General features: G+C 50.0%; 1 protein-coding gene across 2 annotated transcripts in view; it reads left to right on the forward strand.

Annotated features, from left to right (window-relative positions):
- Positions 1-22,805, forward strand: part of DAPK2 (death associated protein kinase 2) — a 128,253-nt gene that overhangs the window by 101,635 nt on the left and 3,813 nt on the right. For both annotated transcript variants that reach the window (XR_012788971.1, XM_075576092.1), the window contains exon 10: positions 7,999-8,082. Coding sequence is in view for 1 of the 2 variants with exons in the window: in XM_075576092.1 (XP_075432207.1) it covers positions 7,999-8,082 (84 nt within the window). In the remaining variant the exon portion in view is untranslated. The remainder of the gene's footprint in view (positions 1-7,998; positions 8,083-22,805) is intronic.

Raw genomic sequence — 22,805 nt, forward strand, 5'->3', positions numbered from 1 at the left:
AGAGGATATGGGAAGCCAGTGTGGGGATATGTGCAGTGGAGCAGTAGAAGTGGAGCGGTGAGTGAGGTTGAGGATATGGGAAGCCAGTGTGGGGATATGTGCAGTGGAGCAGTAGAAGTGGAGCGGTGAGTGAGGTAGAGGATATGGGAAGCCAGTGTGGGGATATGCGCAGTGAAGCAGTAGAAGTGGAGCGGTGAGTGAGGTAGAGGATATGGGAAGCCAGTGTGGGGATATGTGCAGTGGAGCAGTAGAAGTGGAGCGGTGAGTGAGGTAGAGGATATGGGAAGCCAGTGTGGGGATATGTGCAGTGAAGCAGTAGAAGTGGAGCGGTGAGTGAGGTAGAGGATATGGGAAGCCAGTGTGGGGATATGCGCAGTGCAGCAGTAGAAGTGGAGCGGTGAGTGAGGTAGAGGATATGGGAAGCCAGTGTGGGGATATGCGCAGTGAAGCAGTAGAAGTGGAGCGGTGAGTGAGGTAGAGGATATGGGAAGCCAGTGTAGGGATATGCGCAGTGGAGCAGTAGAAGTGGAGCGGTGAGGGAGGTAGAGGATATGGGAAGCCAGTGTAGGGATATGCGCAGTGGAGCAGTAGAAGTGGAGCGGTGAGTGAGGTAGAGGATATGGGAAGCCAGTGTAGGGATATGCGCAGTGGAGCAGTAGAAGTGGAGCGGTGAGTGAGGTAGAGGATATGGGAAGCCAGTGTGGGGATATGCGCAGTGGAGCAGTAGAAGTGAAGCGGTGAGTGAGGTAGAGGCGATGGGAAGCCAGTGTGGGGATATGTGCAGTGGAGCAGTAGAAGTGGAGCGGTGAGTGAGGTAGAGGATATGGGAAGCCAGTGTGGGGATATACGCAGTGGAGCAGTAGAAGTGGAGCGGTGAGGGAGGTAGATGATATGGGAAGCCAGTGTGGGGATATGCGCAGTGGAGCAGTAGAAGTGGAGCGGTGAGTGAGATAGAGGCTATGGGAAGCCAGTGTGGGGATATGCGCAGTGCAGCAGTAGAAGTGGAGAGGTGAGTGAGGTAGAGGATATGGGAAGCCAGTGTGGGGATATTCGCAGTGCAGAAGTAGAAGTGGAGCGGTGAGTGAGGAAGAGGATATAGGAAGCCAGTGTAGGGATATGCGCAGTGGAGCAGTAGAAGTGGAGCGGTGAGTGAGGTAGAGGATATGGGAAGCCAGTGTGGGGATATGTGCAGTGGAGCAGTAGAAGTGGAGTGCTGAGTGAGGTAGAGGATATGGGAAGTCAGTGTAAGGATATGTGCAGTGCAGCAGTAGAAGTGGAGCGGTGAGTGAGGTAGAGGATATGGGAAGCCAGTGAGGGGATATGTGCAGTGGAGCAGTAGAAGTGGAGCGGTGAGGGAGGTAGAGGATATGGGAAGCCAGTGTGGGGATATGCGCAGTGGGGCGGTGAGTGAGGTAGAGGATATGGGAAGCCAGTGTGGAGATATGTGCAGTGGAGCAGTAGAAGTGGAGCGGTGAGGGAGGTAGAGGATATGGGAAGCCAGTGTGGGGATATGTGCAGTGAAGCAGTAGAAATAGAGCGGTGAGTGAGGTAGAGGATATGGGAAGCCAGTGTGGGGATATGTGCAGTGGAGCAGTAGAAGTGGAGCGGTGAGTGAGGTAGAGGATATGGGAAGCCAGTGTGGGGATTTGCGCAGTGGAGCAGTAGAAGTGGAGCGGTGAGTGAGGTAGAGGATATGGGAAGCCAGTGTGGGGACATGCGCAGTGCAGCAGTAGAAGTGGAGCGGTGAGTGAGGTAGAGGATATGGGAAGCTAGTGTGGTGATATGCGCAGTGCAGCAGTAGAAGTGGAGAGGTGAGTGAGATAGAGGATATGGGAAGCCAGTGTGGGGATATGCGCAGTGGAGCAGTAGAAGTGGAGCGGTGAGTGAGGTAGAGGATATGGGTAGCCAGTGTGGGGATATGCGCAGTGCAGCAGTAGAAGTGGAGCGGTGAGTGAGGAAGAGGATATAGGAAGCCAGTGTAGGGATATGCGCAGTGGAGCAGTAGAAGTGGAGCGGTGAGTGAGGTAGAGGATATGGGAAGCCAGTGTGGGGATATGCGCAGTGCAGCAGTAGAAGTGGAGCGGTGAGTGAGGAAGAGGATATAGGAAGCCAGTGTAGGGATATGCGCAGTGGAGCAGTAGAAGTGGAGAGGTGAGTGAGATAGAGGATATGGGAAGCCAGTGTGGGGATATGCACAATGGAGCAGTAGAAGTGGAGCAGTGAGTGAGGTTGAGGATATGGGAAGCCAATGTGGGGATATGTGTAGTGGGGCAGTAGAAGTGGAGCGGTGAGTGAGGTAGAGGATATGGGAAGCCAGTGTGGGGATATGTGCAGTGGAGCAGTAGAAGTGGAGCGGTGAGTGAGGTAGAGGATATGGGAAGCCAGTGTGGGGATATGCGCAGTGGAGCAGTAGAAGTGGAGCGGTGAGTGAGGTAGAGGATATGGGAAGCCAGTGTGGGGATTTGCGCAGTGGAGCAGTAGAAGTGGAGCGGTGAGTGAGGTAGAGGATATGGGAAGCCAGTGTGGGGACATGCGCAGTGCAGCAGTAGAAGTGGAGCGGTGAGTGAGGTAGAGGATATGGGAAGCTAGTGTGGTGATATGCGCAGTGCAGCAGTAGAAGTGGAGAGGTGAGTGAGATAGAGGATATGGGAAGCCAGTGTGGGGATATGCGCAGTGGAGCAGTAGAAGTGGAGCGGTGAGTGAGGTAGAGGATATGGGTAGCCAGTGTGGGGATATGCGCAGTGCAGCAGTAGAAGTGGAGCGGTGAGTGAGGAAGAGGATATAGGAAGCCAGTGTAGGGATATGCGCAGTGGAGCAGTAGAAGTGGAGCGGTGAGTGAGGTAGAGGATATGGGAAGCCAGTGTGGGGATATGCGCAGTGCAGCAGTAGAAGTGGAGCGGTGAGTGAGGAAGAGGATATAGGAAGCCAGTGTAGGGATATGCGCAGTGGAGCAGTAGAAGTGGAGAGGTGAGTGAGATAGAGGATATGGGAAGCCAGTGTGGGGATATGCACAATGGAGCAGTAGAAGTGGAGCAGTGAGTGAGGTTGAGGATATGGGAAGCCAATGTGGGGATATGTGTAGTGGGGCAGTAGAAGTGGAGCGGTGAGTGAGGTAGAGGATATGGGAAGCCAGTGTGGGGATATGTGCAGTGGAGCAGTAGAAGTGGAGCGGTGAGTGAGGTAGAGGATATGGGAAGCCAGTGTGGGGATATGCGCAGTGGAGCAGTAGAAGTGGAGCGGTGAGTGAGGTAGAGGATATGGGAAGCCAGTGTGGGGATATGCGCAGTGGAGCAGTAGAAGTGGAGCGGTGAGTGAGGTAGAGGATATGGGAAGCCAGTGTGGAGATATGCGCAGTGGAGCAGTAGAAGTGGAGCGGTGAGGGAGGTAGAGGATATGGGAAGCCAGTGTGGGGATATGTGCAGTGGAGCAGTAGAAGTGGAGCGGTGAGTGAGGTAGAGGATATGGGAAGCCAGTGTGGGGATATGCGCAGTGGGGCGGTGAGTGAGGTAGAGAATATGGGAAGCCTGTGTGGGGATATGCGCAGTGGAGCAGTAGAAGTGGAGAGGTGAGTGAGATAGAGGATATGGGAAGCCAGTGTGGGGATATGCGCAGTGGAGCAGTAGAAGTGGAGCGGTGAGTGAGGTAGAGGATATGGGAAGCCAGTGTGGGGATATGCGCAGTGGAGCAGTAGAAGTGGAGCGGTGAGTGAGGTAGAGGATATGGGAAGCCAGTGTGGGGATATGCGCAGTGGAGCAGTAGAAGTGGAGCGGTGAGTGAGGTAGAGGATATGGGAAGCCAGTGTGGAGATATGCGCAGTGGAGCAGTAGAAGTGGAGCGGTGAGGGAGGTAGAGGATATGGGAAGCCAGTGTGGGGATATGTGCAGTGGAGCAGTAGAAGTGGAGCGGTGAGTGAGGTAGAGGATATGGGAAGCCAGTGTGGGGATATGCGCAGTGGGGCGGTGAGTGAGGTAGAGAATATGGGAAGCCTGTGTGGGGATATGCGCAGTGGAGCAGTAGAAGTGGAGAGGTGAGTGAGATAGAGGATATGGGAAGCCAGTGTGGGGATATGCGCAGTGCAGCAGTAGAAGTGGAGAGGTGAGTGAGGTAGAGGATATGGGAAGCCAGTGTGGGGGTATGCGCAGTGCAGCAGTAGAAGTGGAGCGGTGAGTGAGGTAGAGGATATGGGAAGCCAGTGTGAGGATATGCGCAGTGGAACAGTAGAAGTGGAGATGTGAGTGAGGTAGAGGCTATGGGAAGCCAGTGTGGGGATATGTGCAGTGGGGCAGTAGAAATGGAGCGGTGAGTGAGGTAGAGGATATGGGAAGCCAGTGTGGGGATATGCGCAGTGGAGCAGTAGAAGTGGAGCGGTGAGTGAGGTAGAGGATATGGGAAGAAGCCAGTGTGGGGATATGCGCAGTGGAGCAGTAGAAGTGGAGCGGTGAGTGAGGTAGAGGATATGGGAAGCCAGTGTGGGGATATGCGCAGTGAAGCAGTAGAAGTGGAGCGGTGAGTGAGGTAGAGGATATGGGAAGCCAGTGTAGGGATATGCGCAGTGGAGCAGTAGAAGTGGAGCGGTGAGGGAGGTAGAGGATATGGGAAGCCAGTGTAGGGATATGCGCAGTGGAGCAGTAGAAGTGGAGCGGTGAGTGAGGTAGAGGATATGGGAAGCCAGTGTAGGGATATGCGCAGTGGAGCAGTAGAAGTGGAGCGGTGAGTGAGGTAGAGGATATGGGAAGCCAGTGTGGGGATATGCGCAGTGGAGCAGTAGAAGTGAAGCGGTGAGTGAGGTAGAGGCGATGGGAAGCCAGTGTGGGGATATGTGCAGTGGAGCAGTAGAAGTGGAGCGGTGAGTGAGGTAGAGGATATGGGAAGCCAGTGTGGGGATATACGCAGTGGAGCAGTAGAAGTGGAGCGGTGAGGGAGGTAGATGATATGGGAAGCCAGTGTGGGGATATGCGCAGTGGAGCAGTAGAAGTGGAGCGGTGAGTGAGATAGAGGCTATGGGAAGCCAGTGTGGGGATATGCGCAGTGCAGCAGTAGAAGTGGAGAGGTGAGTGAGGTAGAGGATATGGGAAGCCAGTGTGGGGATATTCGCAGTGCAGAAGTAGAAGTGGAGCGGTGAGTGAGGAAGAGGATATAGGAAGCCAGTGTGGGGATATGTGCAGTGGAGCAGTAGAAGTGGAGCGGTGAGTGAGGTAGAGGATATGGGAAGCCAGTGTGGGGATATGTGCAGTGGAGCAGTAGAAGTGGAGTGCTGAGTGAGGTAGAGGATATGGGAAGTCAGTGTAAGGATATGTGCAGTGCAGCAGTAGAAGTGGAGCGGTGAGTGAGGTAGAGGATATGGGAAGCCAGTGAGGGGATATGTGCAGTGGAGCAGTAGAAGTGGAGCGGTGAGGGAGGTAGAGGATATGGGAAGCCAGTGTGGGGATATGCGCAGTGGGGCGGTGAGTGAGGTAGAGGATATGGGAAGCCAGTGTGGAGATATGTGCAGTGGAGCAGTAGAAGTGGAGCGGTGAGGGAGGTAGAGGATATGGGAAGCCAGTGTGGGGATATGTGCAGTGAAGCAGTAGAAATAGAGCGGTGAGTGAGGTAGAGGATATGGGAAGCCAGTGTGGGGATATGTGCAGTGGAGCAGTAGAAGTGGAGCGGTGAGTGAGGTAGAGGATATGGGAAGCCAGTGTGGGGATTTGCGCAGTGGAGCAGTAGAAGTGGAGCGGTGAGTGAGGTAGAGGATATGGGAAGCCAGTGTGGGGACATGCGCAGTGCAGCAGTAGAAGTGGAGCGGTGAGTGAGGTAGAGGATATGGGAAGCTAGTGTGGTGATATGCGCAGTGCAGCAGTAGAAGTGGAGAGGTGAGTGAGATAGAGGATATGGGAAGCCAGTGTGGGGATATGCGCAGTGGAGCAGTAGAAGTGGAGCGGTGAGTGAGGTAGAGGATATGGGTAGCCAGTGTGGGGATATGCGCAGTGCAGCAGTAGAAGTGGAGCGGTGAGTGAGGAAGAGGATATAGGAAGCCAGTGTAGGGATATGCGCAGTGGAGCAGTAGAAGTGGAGCGGTGAGTGAGGTAGAGGATATGGGAAGCCAGTGTGGGGATATGCGCAGTGGAGCAGTAGAAGTGGAGCGGTGAGTGAGGAAGAGGATATAGGAAGCCAGTGTAGGGATATGCGCAGTGGAGCAGTAGAAGTGGAGAGGTGAGTGAGATAGAGGATATGGGAAGCCAGTGTGGGGATATGCACAATGGAGCAGTAGAAGTGGAGCAGTGAGTGAGGTTGAGGATATGGGAAGCCAATGTGGGGATATGTGTAGTGGGGCAGTAGAAGTGGAGCGGTGAGTGAGGTAGAGGATATGGGAAGCCAGTGTGGGGATATGTGCAGTGGAGCAGTAGAAGTGGAGTGGTGAGTGAGGTAGAGGATATGGGAAGTCAGTGTGGGGATATGCGCAGTGGAGCAGTAGAAGTGGAGCGGTGAGTGAGGTAGAGGATATGGGAAGCCAGTGTGGGGATATGCGCAGTGGAGCAGTAGAAGTGGAGCGGTGAGTGAGGTAGAGGATATGGGAAGCCAGTGTGGAGATATGCGCAGTGGAGCAGTAGAAGTGGAGCGGTGAGGGAGGTAGAGGATATGGGAAGCCAGTGTGGGGATATGTGCAGTGGAGCAGTAGAAGTGGAGCGGTGAGTGAGGTAGAGGATATGGGAAGCCAGTGTGGGGATATGCGCAGTGGGGCGGTGAGTGAGGTAGAGAATATGGGAAGCCTGTGTGGGGATATGCGCAGTGGAGCAGTAGAAGTGGAGAGGTGAGTGAGATAGAGGATATGGGAAGCCAGTGTGGGGATATGTGCAGTGGAGCAGTAGAAGTGGAGCGGTGAGTGAGGTAGAGGATATGGGAAGCCAGTGTGGGGATATGCGCAGTGGAGCAGTAGAAGTGGAGCGGTGAGTGAGGTAGAGGATATGGGAAGCCAGTGTGGGGATATGCGCAGTGGAGCAGTAGAAGTGGAGCGGTGAGTGAGGTAGAGGATATGGGAAGAAGCCAGTGTGGGGATATGCGCAGTGCAGCAGTAGAAGTGGAGAGGTGAGTGAGGTAGAGGATATGGGAAGCCAGTGTGGGGGTATGCGCAGTGCAGCAGTAGAAGTGGAGCGGTGAGTGAGGTAGAGGATATGGGAAGCCAGTGTGAGGATATGCGCAGTGGAACAGTAGAAGTGGAGATGTGAGTGAGGTAGAGGCTATGGGAAGCCAGTGTGGGGATATGTGCAGTGGGGCAGTAGAAATGGAGCGGTGAGTGAGGTAGAGGATATGGGAAGCCAGTGTGGGGATATGCGCAGTGGAGCAGTAGAAGTGGAGCGGTGAGTGAGGTAGAGGATATGGGAAGAAGCCAGTGTGGGGATATGCGCAGTGGAGCAGTAGAAGTGGAGCGGTGAGTGAGGTAGAGGATATGGGAAGCCAGTGTGGGGATATGTGCAGTGGAGCAGTAGAAGTGGAGCGGTGAGTGAGGTAGAGGATATGGGAAGCCAGTGTGGGGATATGCGCAGTGGAGCAGTAGAAGTGGAGCGGTGAGTGAGGTAGAGGATATGGGAAGCCAGTGTGGAGATATGCGCAGTGGAGCAGTAGAAGTGGAGCGGTGAGTGAGGTAGAGGATATGGGAAGTCAGTGTGGGGATATGTGCAGTGGAGCAGTAGAAGTGGAGCGGTGAGTGAGGTAGAGGCTATAGGAAGCCAGTTTGGGATATGCGCAGTGGAGAGGTTAGTGAGGTAGAGGATATGGGAAGCCAGTGTGGGGATATGTGTAGTGGAGCAGTAGAAGTGGAGCGGTGAGTGAGGTAGAGGATATGGGAAGCCAGTGTGGGGATATGCGCAGTGCAGCAGTAGAAGTGGAGCGGTGAGTGAGGTAGAGGATATGGGAAGTCAGTGTGGGGATATGTGCAGTGGAGCAGTAGAAGTGGAGCGTTGGTGGGCGTCCCTGGTTTGTCCATTCTATGTAATATTGTTTGTTTGTTTGTTTTCACAGCTCTCGTACAGTGTCGTAACTCTCTGCAACCACCTGAGTCGCTCCATCAAAAAGAAAGTTTACAACTCCCAGGAACAAACCTTGGTAATAACGATAAAATGCTTTATGTTTATTTACGTATGAAGGGAACCGAACCTGTGAACCTAGATTTCGCAAAGGAGCTCGTGCAGAGGCGCAACCAGGTGTCTCTGCGTCGGGGCAAGTTCCACCAACTCCCCCCCCCCCCAATTTATAGAACTCTCTCCTCCCTCCCACTCACTCTACCTCTCTTGCCCCCTTATCTCTCCCTCCTTTTCTCTCACCCTCACCTTTCTCTCTCTGTCCTCTCTCTCTCTCACACCTGCCACCACCCCCACCTTTCCTCACCCCCACCTTTCTCCTACCCTCCTTTCTCATTCCCTTCTCTTTCTCTCTCCCACCCCTTTGTCTCTCTCCCTCCCCTTTGTTTCTCTCAAATCAAATGAAATCAGCTTTATTGGCATGACGTAAGAACATTTCCGTATTGCCAAAGCATGAATTATAGGGTGTGGGGTATAATAGTTACTCAGTACATGAGTACTAGGGGGTAGGGTGTAATGATTACACAGTACATGAATAATAGGGGGCAGGGTGTAATGATTACACAGTACATGAATAACAGGGGGTAGGGTATAATGGTTACAGAGTACATGAATAACAGGGGGTAGGTATAATGATTACACAGTACATGTATAACAGGGGGTAGGTATAATGGTTACAGAGTACATGAATAACAGGGGGTAGGTATAATGATTACACAGTACATGTATAACAGGGGGTAGGATATAATGATTACACAGTACATGAATAACGGGGTAGGATATAATGATTACACAGTACATGTATAACAGGGGGTAGGGTATAATGATTACACAGTACACATGAATAATAGGGGGTAGGGTATAATGGTTACACAGTACATGAATAACACGGGGTAGGGTATAATGATTACACAGTACATGAATAATAGGGGGAAGGGTATAATGATTACACAGTACATGAATAACAGGGGTTAGGGTATAATGATTACACAGTACATGAATAACAGGGGGTAGGGTATAATGATTACACAGTACATGTATAACAGGGGGTAGGGTATAATGATTACACGGTACATGAATAACAGGGGTAGGGTATAATGATTACACGGTACATGTATAACAGGGGGTAGGGTATAATGATTACACAGTACATGTATAACAGGGGGTAGGGTATAATGATAACACAGTACATGAATAACAGGGGGTAGGGTATAATGGTTACACAGTACATGTATAACAGGGGGTAGGGTATAATGATTACACGGTACATGAATAACAGGGGGTAGGTATAATGATTACACATTATATGAATAACAGGGGGTAGGGTATAATGATTACACAGTACATGAATAACGGGGAGGGTATAATGATTACACAGTACATGAATAACGAGGTAGGGTATAATGATTACACAGTACATGAATAACGGGGTAGGGTATAACAATTACACAGTACATGTATAACAGGGGGTAGATATAATGGTTACACAGTACATGAATAACAGGGGGTAGGGTATAATAGTTACACAGTACATGAATAACACGGGGTAGGGTATAATGATTACACAGTACATGTATAACAGGGGGTAGGGTATAATGATTACACAGTACATGAATAACAGGGGGTAGGGTATAATGATTACACAGTACATGTATAACGGGGGGTAGGGTATAATGATTACACAGTACATGAATAACAGGGGGTAGGTATAATGGTTACACAGTACATGAATAGCAGGGGGTAGGGTATAATGATTACACAGTACATGAATAGCAGGGGGTAAGGTATCATGATTGCACAGTACATGAATAACAGGGGGTAGGGTATAATGGTTACAGAGTACATGAATAACAGGGGGTAGGGTATAATGATTACACAGTACATGAATAACAGGGGGTAGGGTATAATGATTACACAGTACATGAATAGCAGGGGGTAGGGTATAATAGTTACACAGTACATGAATAACAGGGGGTAGGGTATAATGATTACACAGTACATGAATAACGGGGTAGGGTATATTGATTACACAGTACATGAATAACAGGGGGTAGGTATAATAATTACACGGTACATGAATAACAGGGGGTAGGTATAATGATTACACAGTACATGAATAACAGGGGGTAGGGTATAATGATTACACAGTACATGAATAACAGGGTAGGGTATAATGATTACATGGTACATGTATAACGGGGGGTAGGGTATAATGATTACATGGTACATGTATAACGGGGGTAGGTATAATGGTTACAGAGTACATGAATAACGGGGGGCAGGGTATAATGATTACACAGTACATGAATAACGGGGTAGGGTATAATGATTACACAGTACATGAATAACAGGGGGTAGGGTATAATGATTACACAGTACATGAATAACGGGGTAGGGTATATTGATTACACAGTACATGAATAACAGGGGGTAGGTATAATAATTACATGGTACATGAATAACAGGGGGTAGGTATAATGATTACACAGTACATGAATAACAGGGGGTAGGGTATAATGATTACACAGTACATGAATAACAGGGTAGGGTATAATGATTACATGGTACATGTATAACGGGGGGTAGGGTATAATGATTACATGGTACATGTATAACGGGGGTAGGTATAATGGTTACAGAGTACATGAATAACGGGGGGCAGGGTATAATGATTACACAGTACATGAATAACGGGGTAGGGTATAATGATTACACAGTACATGAATAACAGGGGGAAGGGTATAATGATTACACAGTACATGAATAACGGGGGGTAGGGTATAATGATTACACAGTACATGAATAACGGGGGGTAGGGTATAATGATTACACATACATGAATAACAGGGGGTAGGTATAATGATTACACAGTACATGAATAACAGGGGGTAGGGTATAATGATTACACAGTACATGAATAGCAGGGGGTAGGGTATAATAGTTACACAGTACATGAATAACAGGGGGTAGGTATAATAATTACACAGTACATGAATAACAGGGGGTAGGTATAATGATTACACAGTACATGAATAACAGGGGGTAGGGTATAATGATTACATGGTACATGTATAACGGGGGGTAGGGTATAATGATTACATGGTACATGTATAACGGGGGTAGGTATAATGGTTACAGAGTACATGAATAACGGGGGGCAGGGTATAATGATTACACAGTACATGAATAACGGGGTAGGGTATAATGATTACACAGTACATGAATAACGGGGGGTAGGGTATAATGATTACACAGTACATGAATAACAGGGGGTAGGTATAATGGTTACACAGTACATGAATAACAGGGGGTAGGGTATAATGATTACACAGTACATGAATAACAGGGGGTAGGGTATAATGATTACACAGTACATGAATAACAGGGGGTAGGGTATAATGATTACACAGTACATGTATAACAGGGGGTAGGTATAATGGTTACAGAGTACATGAATAACGGGGGGTAGGTATAATGATTACACAGTACATGAATAACGGGGTAGGTATAATGATTACACAGTACATGAATAACAGGGGGTAGGGTATAATGATTACACAGTACATGAATAACAGGGTAGGGTATAATGATTACATGGTACATGTATAACGGGGGGTAGGGTATAATGATTACATGGTACATGTATAACGGGGGTAGGTATAATGGTTACAGAGTACATGAATAACGGGGGGCAGGGTATAATGATTACACAGTACATGAATAACGGGGTAGGGTATAATGATTACACAGTACATGAATAACGGGGGGTAGGGTATAATGATTACACAGTACACATGAATAACAGGGGGTAGGTATAATGATTACACAGTACATGAATAACGGGGTAGGTATAATGATTACACAGTACATGAATAACAGGGGGTAGGGTATAATGATTACACAGTACATGTATAACAGGGGGTAGGTATAATAGTTACACTGTACATGGGTAACAGTTTCACACAGGGATGTGGGGTTAGTGGGCGTCTCTCAGCCTGTGCCAGGTACTGATATAGTGTGCAGCCAGTCCTGCTGTTGTTTCATCTTCTACACGAGGATCGCTATTTTTTGGTTCTCCTCTATATTATTAAAGTTCTGGATAAGAGCTGTGAGTTTCTCTAGGTGGGCACTCCTCACTTCAGAGTATTGTGTGCAACACAGCAGGAAGTGTGTTTCATCTTCTACCTCTCCTAGCTCACATCTCTGGCACAGTCTCATCTCCCGGGGCTTCCAGTTCTGTGTGTGTCTGCCTGTGTCTCACACACCTCTCCTAGCTCACATCGCTGGCACAGTCTCATCTCCCGGGGCTTCCAGTTCTGTCTGTGTCTGACTGTCTCTCTCACACACACCTCCTAGCTCACATCGCTGGCACAGTCTCACCTCCCGGGGCTTCCAGTTCTGTCTGTTTCTGCCTGTGTCTCTCACACACCTCTCCTATCTCACATCGCTGGCACAGTCTCATCTCCCGGGGCTTCCAGTTCTGTGTGTGTCTGCCTGTGTCTCTCACACACCTCTCCTAGCTCACATCACAGACACAGTCTCATCTCCCGGGGCTTCCAGTTCTGCCTGTGTCTCTCACACACCTCTCCTAGCTCACATCGCTGGCACAGTGTCATCTCCCGGGGCTTCCAGTTCTGCCTGTGTCTCTCACACCTCTCCTAGCTCACATCACTGGCATAGTCTCATCTCCTGAGGCTTCCAGTCCTGTCTATGTCTGCCTGTGTCTCTCACACACCTCTCCTAGCTCACATCGCTGGCACAGTCTCATTTCCCAGGGCTTCCAGTTCTGTCTGTGTATGGTTGTTTCTTACACACCTCTCCTAGCTCTCATCCCTGGCACAGTCTCATCTCCCGGGGCTTCCAGTTCTGTCTGTGTCTCTCACACACACCTCTCCTAGCTCACATCGCTGGCACAGTCTCATCTCCCGGGGCTTCCAGTTCTGTCTATGTCTCTCACACACACCTCTCCTAGCTCACATCGCTGGCACAGTCTCATCTCCCGGGGCTTCCAGTTCTGTCTGTGTCTCTCACACACCTCTCCTACCTCACATCTCTGGCACAGTCTCACTTCCCGGGGCTCCCAGTCCTGTCTGTGTCTGCCTGTGTCTCTCACACCTCTCGTAGCTCACATCGCTGGCACAGTCTCATCTCCCGGGGCTTCCAGTTCTGTCTGTGTCTGCCTGTGTCTCTCACACACCTCTCCTAGCTCACATCGCTGGCAGAGTCTCATCTCCCGGGGCTTCCAGTTCTGTCTGTGTCTCTCACACCTCTCCTAGCTCACATCGCTGGCATAGTTTCATCTCCCGATGTTTCCTGTCCTGTCTGTGTCTGCCTGTGTCTCTCACACACCTCTCCTAGCTCACATCGCTGGCACAGTCTCAGCTCCCGTGGCATCCAGTCCTGTCTGTGTCTGCCTGTTTCTCTCACACACCTCTCCTAGCTCACATCGCTGGCACAGTCTCATCTCCTGGGGCTTCCAGTTCTGTCTGTGTCTCTCACACACCTCTCCTAGCTCACATCGCTGGCACAGACTCACCTCCCGGGGCTTCCAGGTCTGTCTGCCTGTGTCTCTCACACACCTCTCCTAGCTCACATCGCTGGCACAGTCTCATCTCCCGAGCTTCCAGTTCTGTCTGTGTCTCTCACACACCTCTCCTAGCTCACATCGCTGGCACAGTCATCTCCCGGGGCTTCCAGTTCTGTCTGTGTCTGCCTGTGTCTCTCTCACACCTCTCCTAGCTCACATCGCTGGCACAGTCTCATCTCCCGAGGCTTCCAGTTCTGTCTGTGTCTGCCTGTTTCTTACACACCTCTCCTAGCTCTCATCACTGGCACAGTCTCATCTCCCGGGGCTTCCAGTTCTGTCTGTGTCTGCCTGTTTCTCTCACACACCTCTCCTAGCTCAAATCGCTGGCACAGCCTCATCTCCCAGGGCTTGCAGTTCTGTCTGTGTCTGCCTGTGTCTCTCACACACCTCTCCTAGCTCACATCACTGGCACAGTCTCATCTCCCGGGGCTTCCAGTTCTGTCTGTGTCTGCCTGTGTCTCTCACACACCACTCCTAGCTCACATCGCTGACACAGTCTCATCTCCCAGGGCTTTCAGTTCTGTCTGTGTCTGCCTGTCTCTCTCACACACCTCTAAATGTTAGTAAAAGACATTTATATGTGTAATAACTAACAACAATACAATGAAAAAAGTGAGCTAGATATCGAATATATACTTAGAAAGATGAAATCATGAATGATGAAAAAAAAATTATGAAAAAACTTTTCGGATGGTTTAGAGATAAACTTAAATCAGACAGTGTATGACTTCTACAAGAAGTCACTAATATTAATAGAGGAACACGCAATTTATATTAAATTGTCCCAGTTAGAGAAAGAAAATATTTTAGTTCAAATAAGATCAAATAACCTCCATATCAAGTGATATTTGACTGAAGACAATAATAATCATTTTCTTTAAAAAAAAACTTCATTTTTTTTAAAATATTAAAATACTAAAATTATTTTTATTCAAATGTTAAGATGGTCAACAAGATAAGAATGAAGATGCATCACCGCCCAAGGCGTGCAGGTTAATAAAGAGACCAGACATCGATCGCTTCATTAAGACCCCTGGGACTAGAGTCTTCATTTTATATATCCATATCCCGCATCGCACGGGGACCAATAGGAAGCCACAAGGGATGACCTCGTGGCTTCCTATTGGTCCCCAAGATGCAGGGCATTTTAAGCCCCCATTAGGTTAGCCCACAGCCCCATCGGAGCTGCTGCCTGCACAGATACCGGTGCCCCCTATGGAGGTCGGTATCTCAGGAAGCAGGGGGTCCCCGCAGTTCAGCACCGGAGACCCCCGCTTCAAACCTATAATTAAATTTTTTTTAAATGCAACCTGGAGCGCGGCTTCGAATATCATCTCGTTAAATTCCGACGTTTACTTTAACGGACCACGTGAGTGGGGTTGTTTTTGCATCTCATTAGCACAATTGTTAGCATAATAGTTAGCACTATAATTAGCACAAAAGTTAGCACTATAGTTAGCACAATACTTAGCACTATAATTAGCACAATACTTAGCCTTATAATTAGCACTATAGTTGGCGCAATGCCCTTTCCGGACAAAAACTTCTCGTTATGTTGTTGAGCTCTGGATGTGGCCGTTTGCGCTTAACGAGATGCTGACACTTAGGGGGTTATGCACTAAGCAGTGATAAGTGCTTTTAAGTGAGATAAAAATCATTATAGAGTGATATTGCCTGCTGTGGGATTCACAAAGCAGTGCTAAGTCTTTTAAGTGAGATAAATGCCTTTATAGCGTGATACTGTCTGCTATGAGATTCACAAAGCAGTGATAAGTGCTTTTAAGTGGGATAAAAAGCCATTATAGCACAATACTGCGGTGTTATCACTGTTTTGTGAATCTCACAGCAGGTAGTATCACGCTATAAAGGCATTTATATCACTTAAAAGCACTTATCACTGCTTTGTGCATAGCACCCAGAAACCCCACTTATCCCTGCTTAGTGCATAGCCCCCAGAAACCCCACGTATCCCTGCTTTGTGCATAGCACCCAGAAACCCCACTTATCCCTGCTTAGTGCATAGCCCCCAGAAACCCCACTTATCCCTGCTTTGTGCATAGCACCCAGAAACCCCACTTATCACTGCTCAGTGCATAGCTCCCAGAAACCCCACTTATCCCTGCTTTGTGCATAGCACCCAGAAACCCCACTTATCCCTGCTTTGTGCATAGCACCCAGAAACCCCACTTATCACTGCTCAGTGCATAGCTCCCAGAAACCCCACTTATCCCTGCTTAGTGCATAGCCCCCAGAAACCCCACTTATCCCTGCTTTGTGCATAGCACCCAGAAACCCCACTTATCACTGCTCAGTGCATAGCTCCCAGAAACCCCACTTATCCCTGCTTTGTGCATAGCACCCAGAAACCCCACTTATCACTGCTTTGTGCATAGCACCCAGAAACCCCACTTATCCCTGCTTAGTGCATAGCACCCAGAAACCCCACTTATCACTGCTTAGTGCATAACCCCCAGAAACCCCACGTATCACTGCTTTGTGCATAGCACCCAGAAACCCCACTTATCACTGCTTTGTGCATAGCACCCAGAAACCCCACTTATCACTGCTTTGTGCATAGCACCCAGAAACCCCACTTATCACTGCTCAGTGCATAGCACCCAGAAACCCCACTTATCCCTGCTTAGTGCATAGCACCCAGAAACCCCACTTATCACTGCTTTGTGCATAGCACCCAGAAACCCCACTTATCACTGCTTTGTGTATAACCCCCAGAAACCCCACTTATCCCTGCTTTGTGCATAGCACCCAGAAACCCCACTTATCACTGCTCAGTGCATAGCTCCCAGAAACCCCACTTATCCCTGCTTTGTGCATAGCACCCAGAAACCCCACTTATCACTGCTTTGTGCATAGCACCCAGAAACCCCACTTATCCCTGCTTAGTGCATAGCACCCAGAAACCCCACTTATCACTGCTTAGTGCATAACCCCCAGAAACCCCACGTATCACTGCTTTGTGCATAGCACCCAGAAACCCCACTTATCCCTGCTTTGTGCATAGCCCCCAGAAACCCCACTTATCCCTGCTTAGTGCATAGCACCCAGAAACCCCACTTATCACTGCTTTGTGCATAGCACCCAGAAACCCCACTTATCACTGCTTTGTGTATAACCCCCAGAAACCCCTCTTATCACTGCTTTGTGCATAGCACCCAGAAACCCCACTTATCACTGCTCAGTGCATAGCACCCAGAAACCCCACTTATCCCTGCTTAGTGCATAGCACCAAGAAACCCCACTTATCACTGCTTTGTGCATAGCACCCAGAAACCCCACTTATCCCTGCTTAGTGCATAGCCCCCAGAAACCCCACTTATCACTGCTTTGTGCATAGCCCCCAGAAACCCCACTTATCACTGCTTTGTGCATAGCCCCCTGAAACCCCACCTATCACTGCTTTGTGCATAGCACCCAGAAACCCCACTTATCACTGCTTAGTGCATAGCACCCAGAAACCCCACGTATCACTGCTTAGTGCATAGCTCCCAGAAACCCCACTTATCACTGCTTTGTGCATAGCACCCAGAAACCCCACTTATCACTGCTTAGTGCATAGCTCCCAGAAACCCCACTTATCACTGCTTTGTGCATAGCACCAAGAAACCCCACTTATCCCTGCTTAGTGCATAGCTCCCAGAAACCCCACTTATCACTGCTTTGTGCATAGCACCCAGAAACCCCACTTATCACTGCTTTGTGCATAGCACCCAGAAACCCCACTTATCACTGCTTAGTGCATAGCCCCCAGAAACCCCACTTATCGCTGCTTAGTGCATAGCTCCCAGAAACCCCACTTATCGCTGCTTAGTGCATAGCTCCCAGAAACCCCACTTATCACTGCTTAGTGCATAGCTCCCAGAAACCCCACTTATCCCTGCTTTGTGCATAGCACCCAGAAACCCCACTTATCACTGCTTTGTGCATAGCACCCAGAAACCCCACTTATCACTGCTTTGTGCATAGCACCCAGAAACCCCACTTATCACTGCTTTGTGCATAGCACCCAGAAACCCCACTTATCCCTGCTTAGTGCATAGCACCCAGAAACCCCACTTATCCCTGCTTAGTGCATAGCCCCCAGAAACCCCACTTATCACTGCTTTGTGCATAGCACCCAGAAACCCCACCTATCACTGCTTTGTGCATAGCTCCCAGAAACCCCACTTATCACTGCTTTGTGCATAGCCCCCAGAAACCCCACTTATCCCTGCTTAGTGCATAGCTCCCAGAAACCCCACTTATCACTGCTTTGTGCATAGCCCCCAGAACCCCCACTTATCCCTGCTTAGTGCATAGCTCCCAGAAACCCCACTTATCACTGCTTTGTGCATAGCTCCCAGAAACCCCACTTATCACTGCTTTGTGCATAGCTCCCAGAAACCCCACTTATCCCTGCTTTGTGCATAACCCCCAGAAACCTCACGTATCCCTGCTTTGTGCATAGCACCCAGAAACCCCACTTATCCCTGCTTTGTGCATAACCCCCAGAAACCCCACGTATCCCTGCTTTGTGCATAGCACCCAGAAACCCCACTTATCCCTGCTTAGTGCATAGCCCCCAGAAACCCCACTTATCACTGCTTTGTGCATAGCACCCAGAAACCCCACTTATCACTGCTTTGTGCATAGCTCCCAGAAACCCCACTTATCACTGCTTTGTGCATAGCCCCCAGAAACCCCACTTATCCCTGCTTAGTGCATAGCTCCCAGAAACCCCACTTATCACTGCTTTGTGCATAGCTCCCAGAAACCCCACTTATCACTGCTTTGTGCATAGCACCCAGAAACCCCACTTATCCCTGCTTTGTGCATAACCCCCAGAAACCCCACGTATCCCTGCTTTGTGCATAGCACCCAGAAACCCCACTTATCCCTGCTTAGTGCATAGCCCCCAGAAACCCCACTTATCACTGCTTTGTGCATAACCCCCAGAAACCCCACTTATCACTGCTTTGTGCATAACCCCCAGAAACCCCACTTATCACTGCTTTGTGCATAACCCCCAGAAACCCCACTTATCACTGCTTTGTGCATAACCCCCAGAAACCCCACTTATCACTGCTTTGTGCATAGCTCCCAGAAACCCCACTTATCACTGCTTTGTGCATAGCTCCCAGAAACCCCACTTATCACTGCTTTGTGCATAGCTCCCAGAAACCCCACTTATCACTGCTTTGTGCATAACCCCCAGAAACCCCACGTATCCCTGCTTAGTGCATAGCTCCCAGAAACCCCACTTATCACTGCTTTGTGCATAGCTCCCAGAAACCCCACTTATCACTGCTTTGTGCATAGCTCCCAGAAACCCCACTTATCCCTGCTTTGTGCATAACCCCCAGAAACCTCACGTATCCCTGCTTTGTGCATAACCCCCAGAAACCCCACTTATCACTGCTTTGTGCATAACCCCCAGAAACCTCACGTATCCCTGCTTTGTGCATAGCACCCAGAAACCCCACTTATCCCTGCTTTGTGCATAACCCCCAGAAACCCCACGTATCCCTGCTTTGTGCATAGCACCCAGAAACCCCACTTATCCCTGCTTAGTGCATAGCCCCCAGAAACCCCACTTATCACTGCTTTGTGCATAGCTCCCAGAAACCCCACTTATCACTGCTTTGTGCATAGCCCCCAGAAACCCCACTTATCCCTGCTTAGTGCATAGCTCCCAGAAACCCCACTTATCACTGCTTTGTACATAGCCCCCAGAAACCCCACTTATCCCTGCTTAGTGCATAGCTCCCAGAAACCCCACTTATCACTGCTTTGTGCATAGCTCCCAGAAACCCCACTTATCGCTGCTTTGTGCATAGCTCCCAGAAACCCCACTTATCACTGCTTTGTGCATAACCCCCAGAAACCCCACTTATCCCTGCTTTGTGCATAACCCCCAGAAACCCCACTTATCACTGCTTAGTGCATAACCCCCAGAAACCCCACTTATCCCTGCTTTGTGCATAACCCCCAGAAACCCCACTTATCACTGCTTAGTGCATAGCACCCAGAAACCCCACTTATCACTGCTTTGTGCATAGCTCCCAGAAACCCCACTTATCCCTGCTTTGTGCATAACCCCCAGAAACCTCACGTATCCCTGCTTTGTGCATAGCACCCAGAAACCCCACTTATCTTTGCTTTGTGCATAACCCCCAGAAACCCCACGTATCCCTGCTTTGTGCATAGCTCCCAGAAACCCCACTTATCACTGCTTAGTGCATAACCCCCAGAAACCCCACTTATCCCTGCTTTGTGCATAACCCCCAGAAACCCCACTTATCACTGCTTAGTGCATAGCACCCAGAAACCCCACTTATCCCTGCTTTGTGCATAACCCCCAGAAACCTCACGTATCCCTGCTTTGTGCATAGCACCCAGAAACCCCACTTATCTTTGCTTTGTGCATAACCCCCAGAAACCCCACGTATCCCTGCTTTGTGCATAGCTCCCAGAAACCCCACTTATCACTGCTTAGTGCATAACCCCCAGAAACCCCACTTATCCCTGCTTTGTGCATAACCCCCAGAAACCCCACTTATCACTGCTTAGTGCATAGCACCCAGAAACCCCACTTATCCCTGCTTTGTGCATAACCCCCAAAAACCCCACGTATCCCTGCTTTGTGCATAACCCCCAGAAACCCCACTTATCACTGCTTAGTGCATAGCACCCAGAAACCCCACTTATCCCTGCTTTGTGCATAACCCCCAAAAACCCCACGTATCCCTGCTTTGTGCATAACCCCCAGAAACCCCACTTATCACTGCTTAGTGCATAACCCCCAGAAACCCCACTTATCACTGCTTAGTGCATAACCCCCAGAAACCCCACTTATCACTGCTTTGTGCATAGCTCCCAGAAACCCCACTTATCACTGCTTAGTGCATAACCCCCAGAAACCCCACTTATCCCTGCTTTGTGCATAACCCCCAGAAACCCCACTTATCACTGCTTAGTGCATAGCACCCAGAAACCCCACTTATCCCTGCTTTGTGCATAACCCCCAGAAACCCCACGTATCCCTGCTTTGTGCATAGCTCCCAGAAACCCCACGTATCCCTGCTTAGTGCATAGCACCCAGAAACCCCACGTATCCCTGCTTTGTGCATAGCACCCAGAAACCCCACTTATCGCTGCTTAGTGCATAACCCCCAGAAACCCCACTTATCACTTCTTAGTGCATAACCCCCAGAAACCCCACTTATCACTGCTTTGTGCATAGCTCCCAGAAACCCCACTTATCACTGCTTTGTGCATAGCACCCAGAAACCCCACTTATCACTGCTTTGTGCATAGCACCCAGAAACCCCACTTATCCCTGCTTTGTGCATAACCCCCAGAAACCCCACGTATCCCTGCTTAGTGCATAGCTCCCAGAAACCCCACTTATCCCTGCTTTGTGCATAGCCCCCAGAAACCCCACTTATCACTGCTTTGTGCATAACCCCCAGAAACCCCACTTATCACTGCTTTGTGCATAGCTCCCAGAAACCCCACTTATCCCTGCTTTGTGCATAGCACCCCCATGTCTCTCGTTATTAAGGCTTTGGCCTCGCCTAATGGATGTGGTGGGTTCATGTCTACGTGAGACACGCCATGAATTATAAACCAGACACGCGTGTGTGCTTGTTTTTCCCTCGACAATTATCTAATTAACGGGACGTTCACCAGATAAAGACCCTCCTCATTCACCGAGATCAAGCGGCTGATTGAGGGGGCCGCCCACGTAACGTCTGCTCGCTTACTGCGCCTTTCATCATATGCTCCGCAGCTTCTGTGTATTCTGGGCACGAAAGTGAACTTCAAAGCAGCGCAACGATGAGTAAAAACGGGGGAAATTATACGTGCAGTATTTTCAGGGCTTCTCTTTAACTGGTTATACCCAGATACCAGCCTCCCATTGCTTAGCCAGCAGCCAACCTCGTACGGATGTGACCCGAAAGGGCTGTCTGTGAGTGGGTTACTGGCTCTGCGCTTCTGTAACCCCGGCTGTCTGTGAGTGGGTTACTGGCTCTGCGCTTCTGTAACCCCGGCTGTCTGTGAGTGGGTTACTGGCTCTGCGCTTCTGTAGCCCAGGCTGTCTGCGAGTGGGTTACTGGCTCTGCGCTTCTGTAACCCAGGCTGTCTGCGAGTGGGTTACTGGCTCTGCGCTTCTGTAACCCAGGCTGTCTGCGAGTGGGTTACTGGCTCTGCGCTTCTGTAACCCAGGCTGTCTGCGAGTGGGTTACTGGCTCTGCGCTTCTGTAACCCAGGCTGTCTGTGAGTGGGTTACTGGCTCTGCGCTTCTGTAACCCAGGCTGTTTGTGAGTGGGTTACTGGCTCTGCGCTTCTGTAACCCAGGCTGTCTGTGAGTGGGTTACTGGCTCTGCGCTTCTGTAACCCAGGCTGTCTGTGAGTGGGTTACTGGCTCTGCGCTTCTGTAACCCAGGCTGTCTGTGAGTGGGTTACTGGCTCTGCGCTTCTGTAACCCAGGCTGTCTGTGAGTGGGTTACTGGCTCTGCGCTTCTGTAACCCAGGCTGTCTGTGAGTGGGTTACTGGCTCTGCGCTTCTGTAACCCAGGCTGTCTGTGAGTGGGTTACTGGCTCTGCGCTTCTGTAACCCAGGCTGTCTGTGAGTGGGTTACTGGCTCTGCGCTTCTGTAACCCAGGCTGTCTGTGAGTGGGTTACTGGCTCTGCGCTTCTGTAACCCAGGCTGTCTGTGAGTGGGTTACTGGCTCTGCGCTTCTGTAACCCAGGCTGTCTGTGAGTGGGTTACTGGCTCTGCGCTTCTGTAACCCAGGCTGTCTGTGAGTGGGTTACTGGCTCTGCGCTTCTGTAACCCAGGCTGTCTGTGAGTGGGTTACTGGCTCTGCGCTTCTGTAACCCAGGCTGTCTGTGAGTGGGTTACTGGCTCTGCGCTTCTGTAACCCAGGCTGTCTGTGAGTGGGTTACTGGCTCTGCGCTTCTGTAACCCAGGCTGTCTGTGAGTGGGTTACTGGCTCTGCGCTTCTGTAACCCAGGCTGTCTGTGAGTGGGTTACTGGCTGTGCGCTTCTGTAACCCAGGCTGTCTGTGAGTGGGTTACTGGCTCTGCGCTTCTGTAACCCAGGCTGTCTGTGAGTGGGTTACTGGCTCTGCGCTTCTGTAACCCAGGCTGTCTGTGA

This window comes from Ascaphus truei, chromosome 18 (genome assembly GCF_040206685.1).
Source record: "Ascaphus truei isolate aAscTru1 chromosome 18, aAscTru1.hap1, whole genome shotgun sequence".
Classification (NCBI taxonomy): domain Eukaryota; kingdom Metazoa; phylum Chordata; class Amphibia; order Anura; family Ascaphidae; genus Ascaphus; species Ascaphus truei.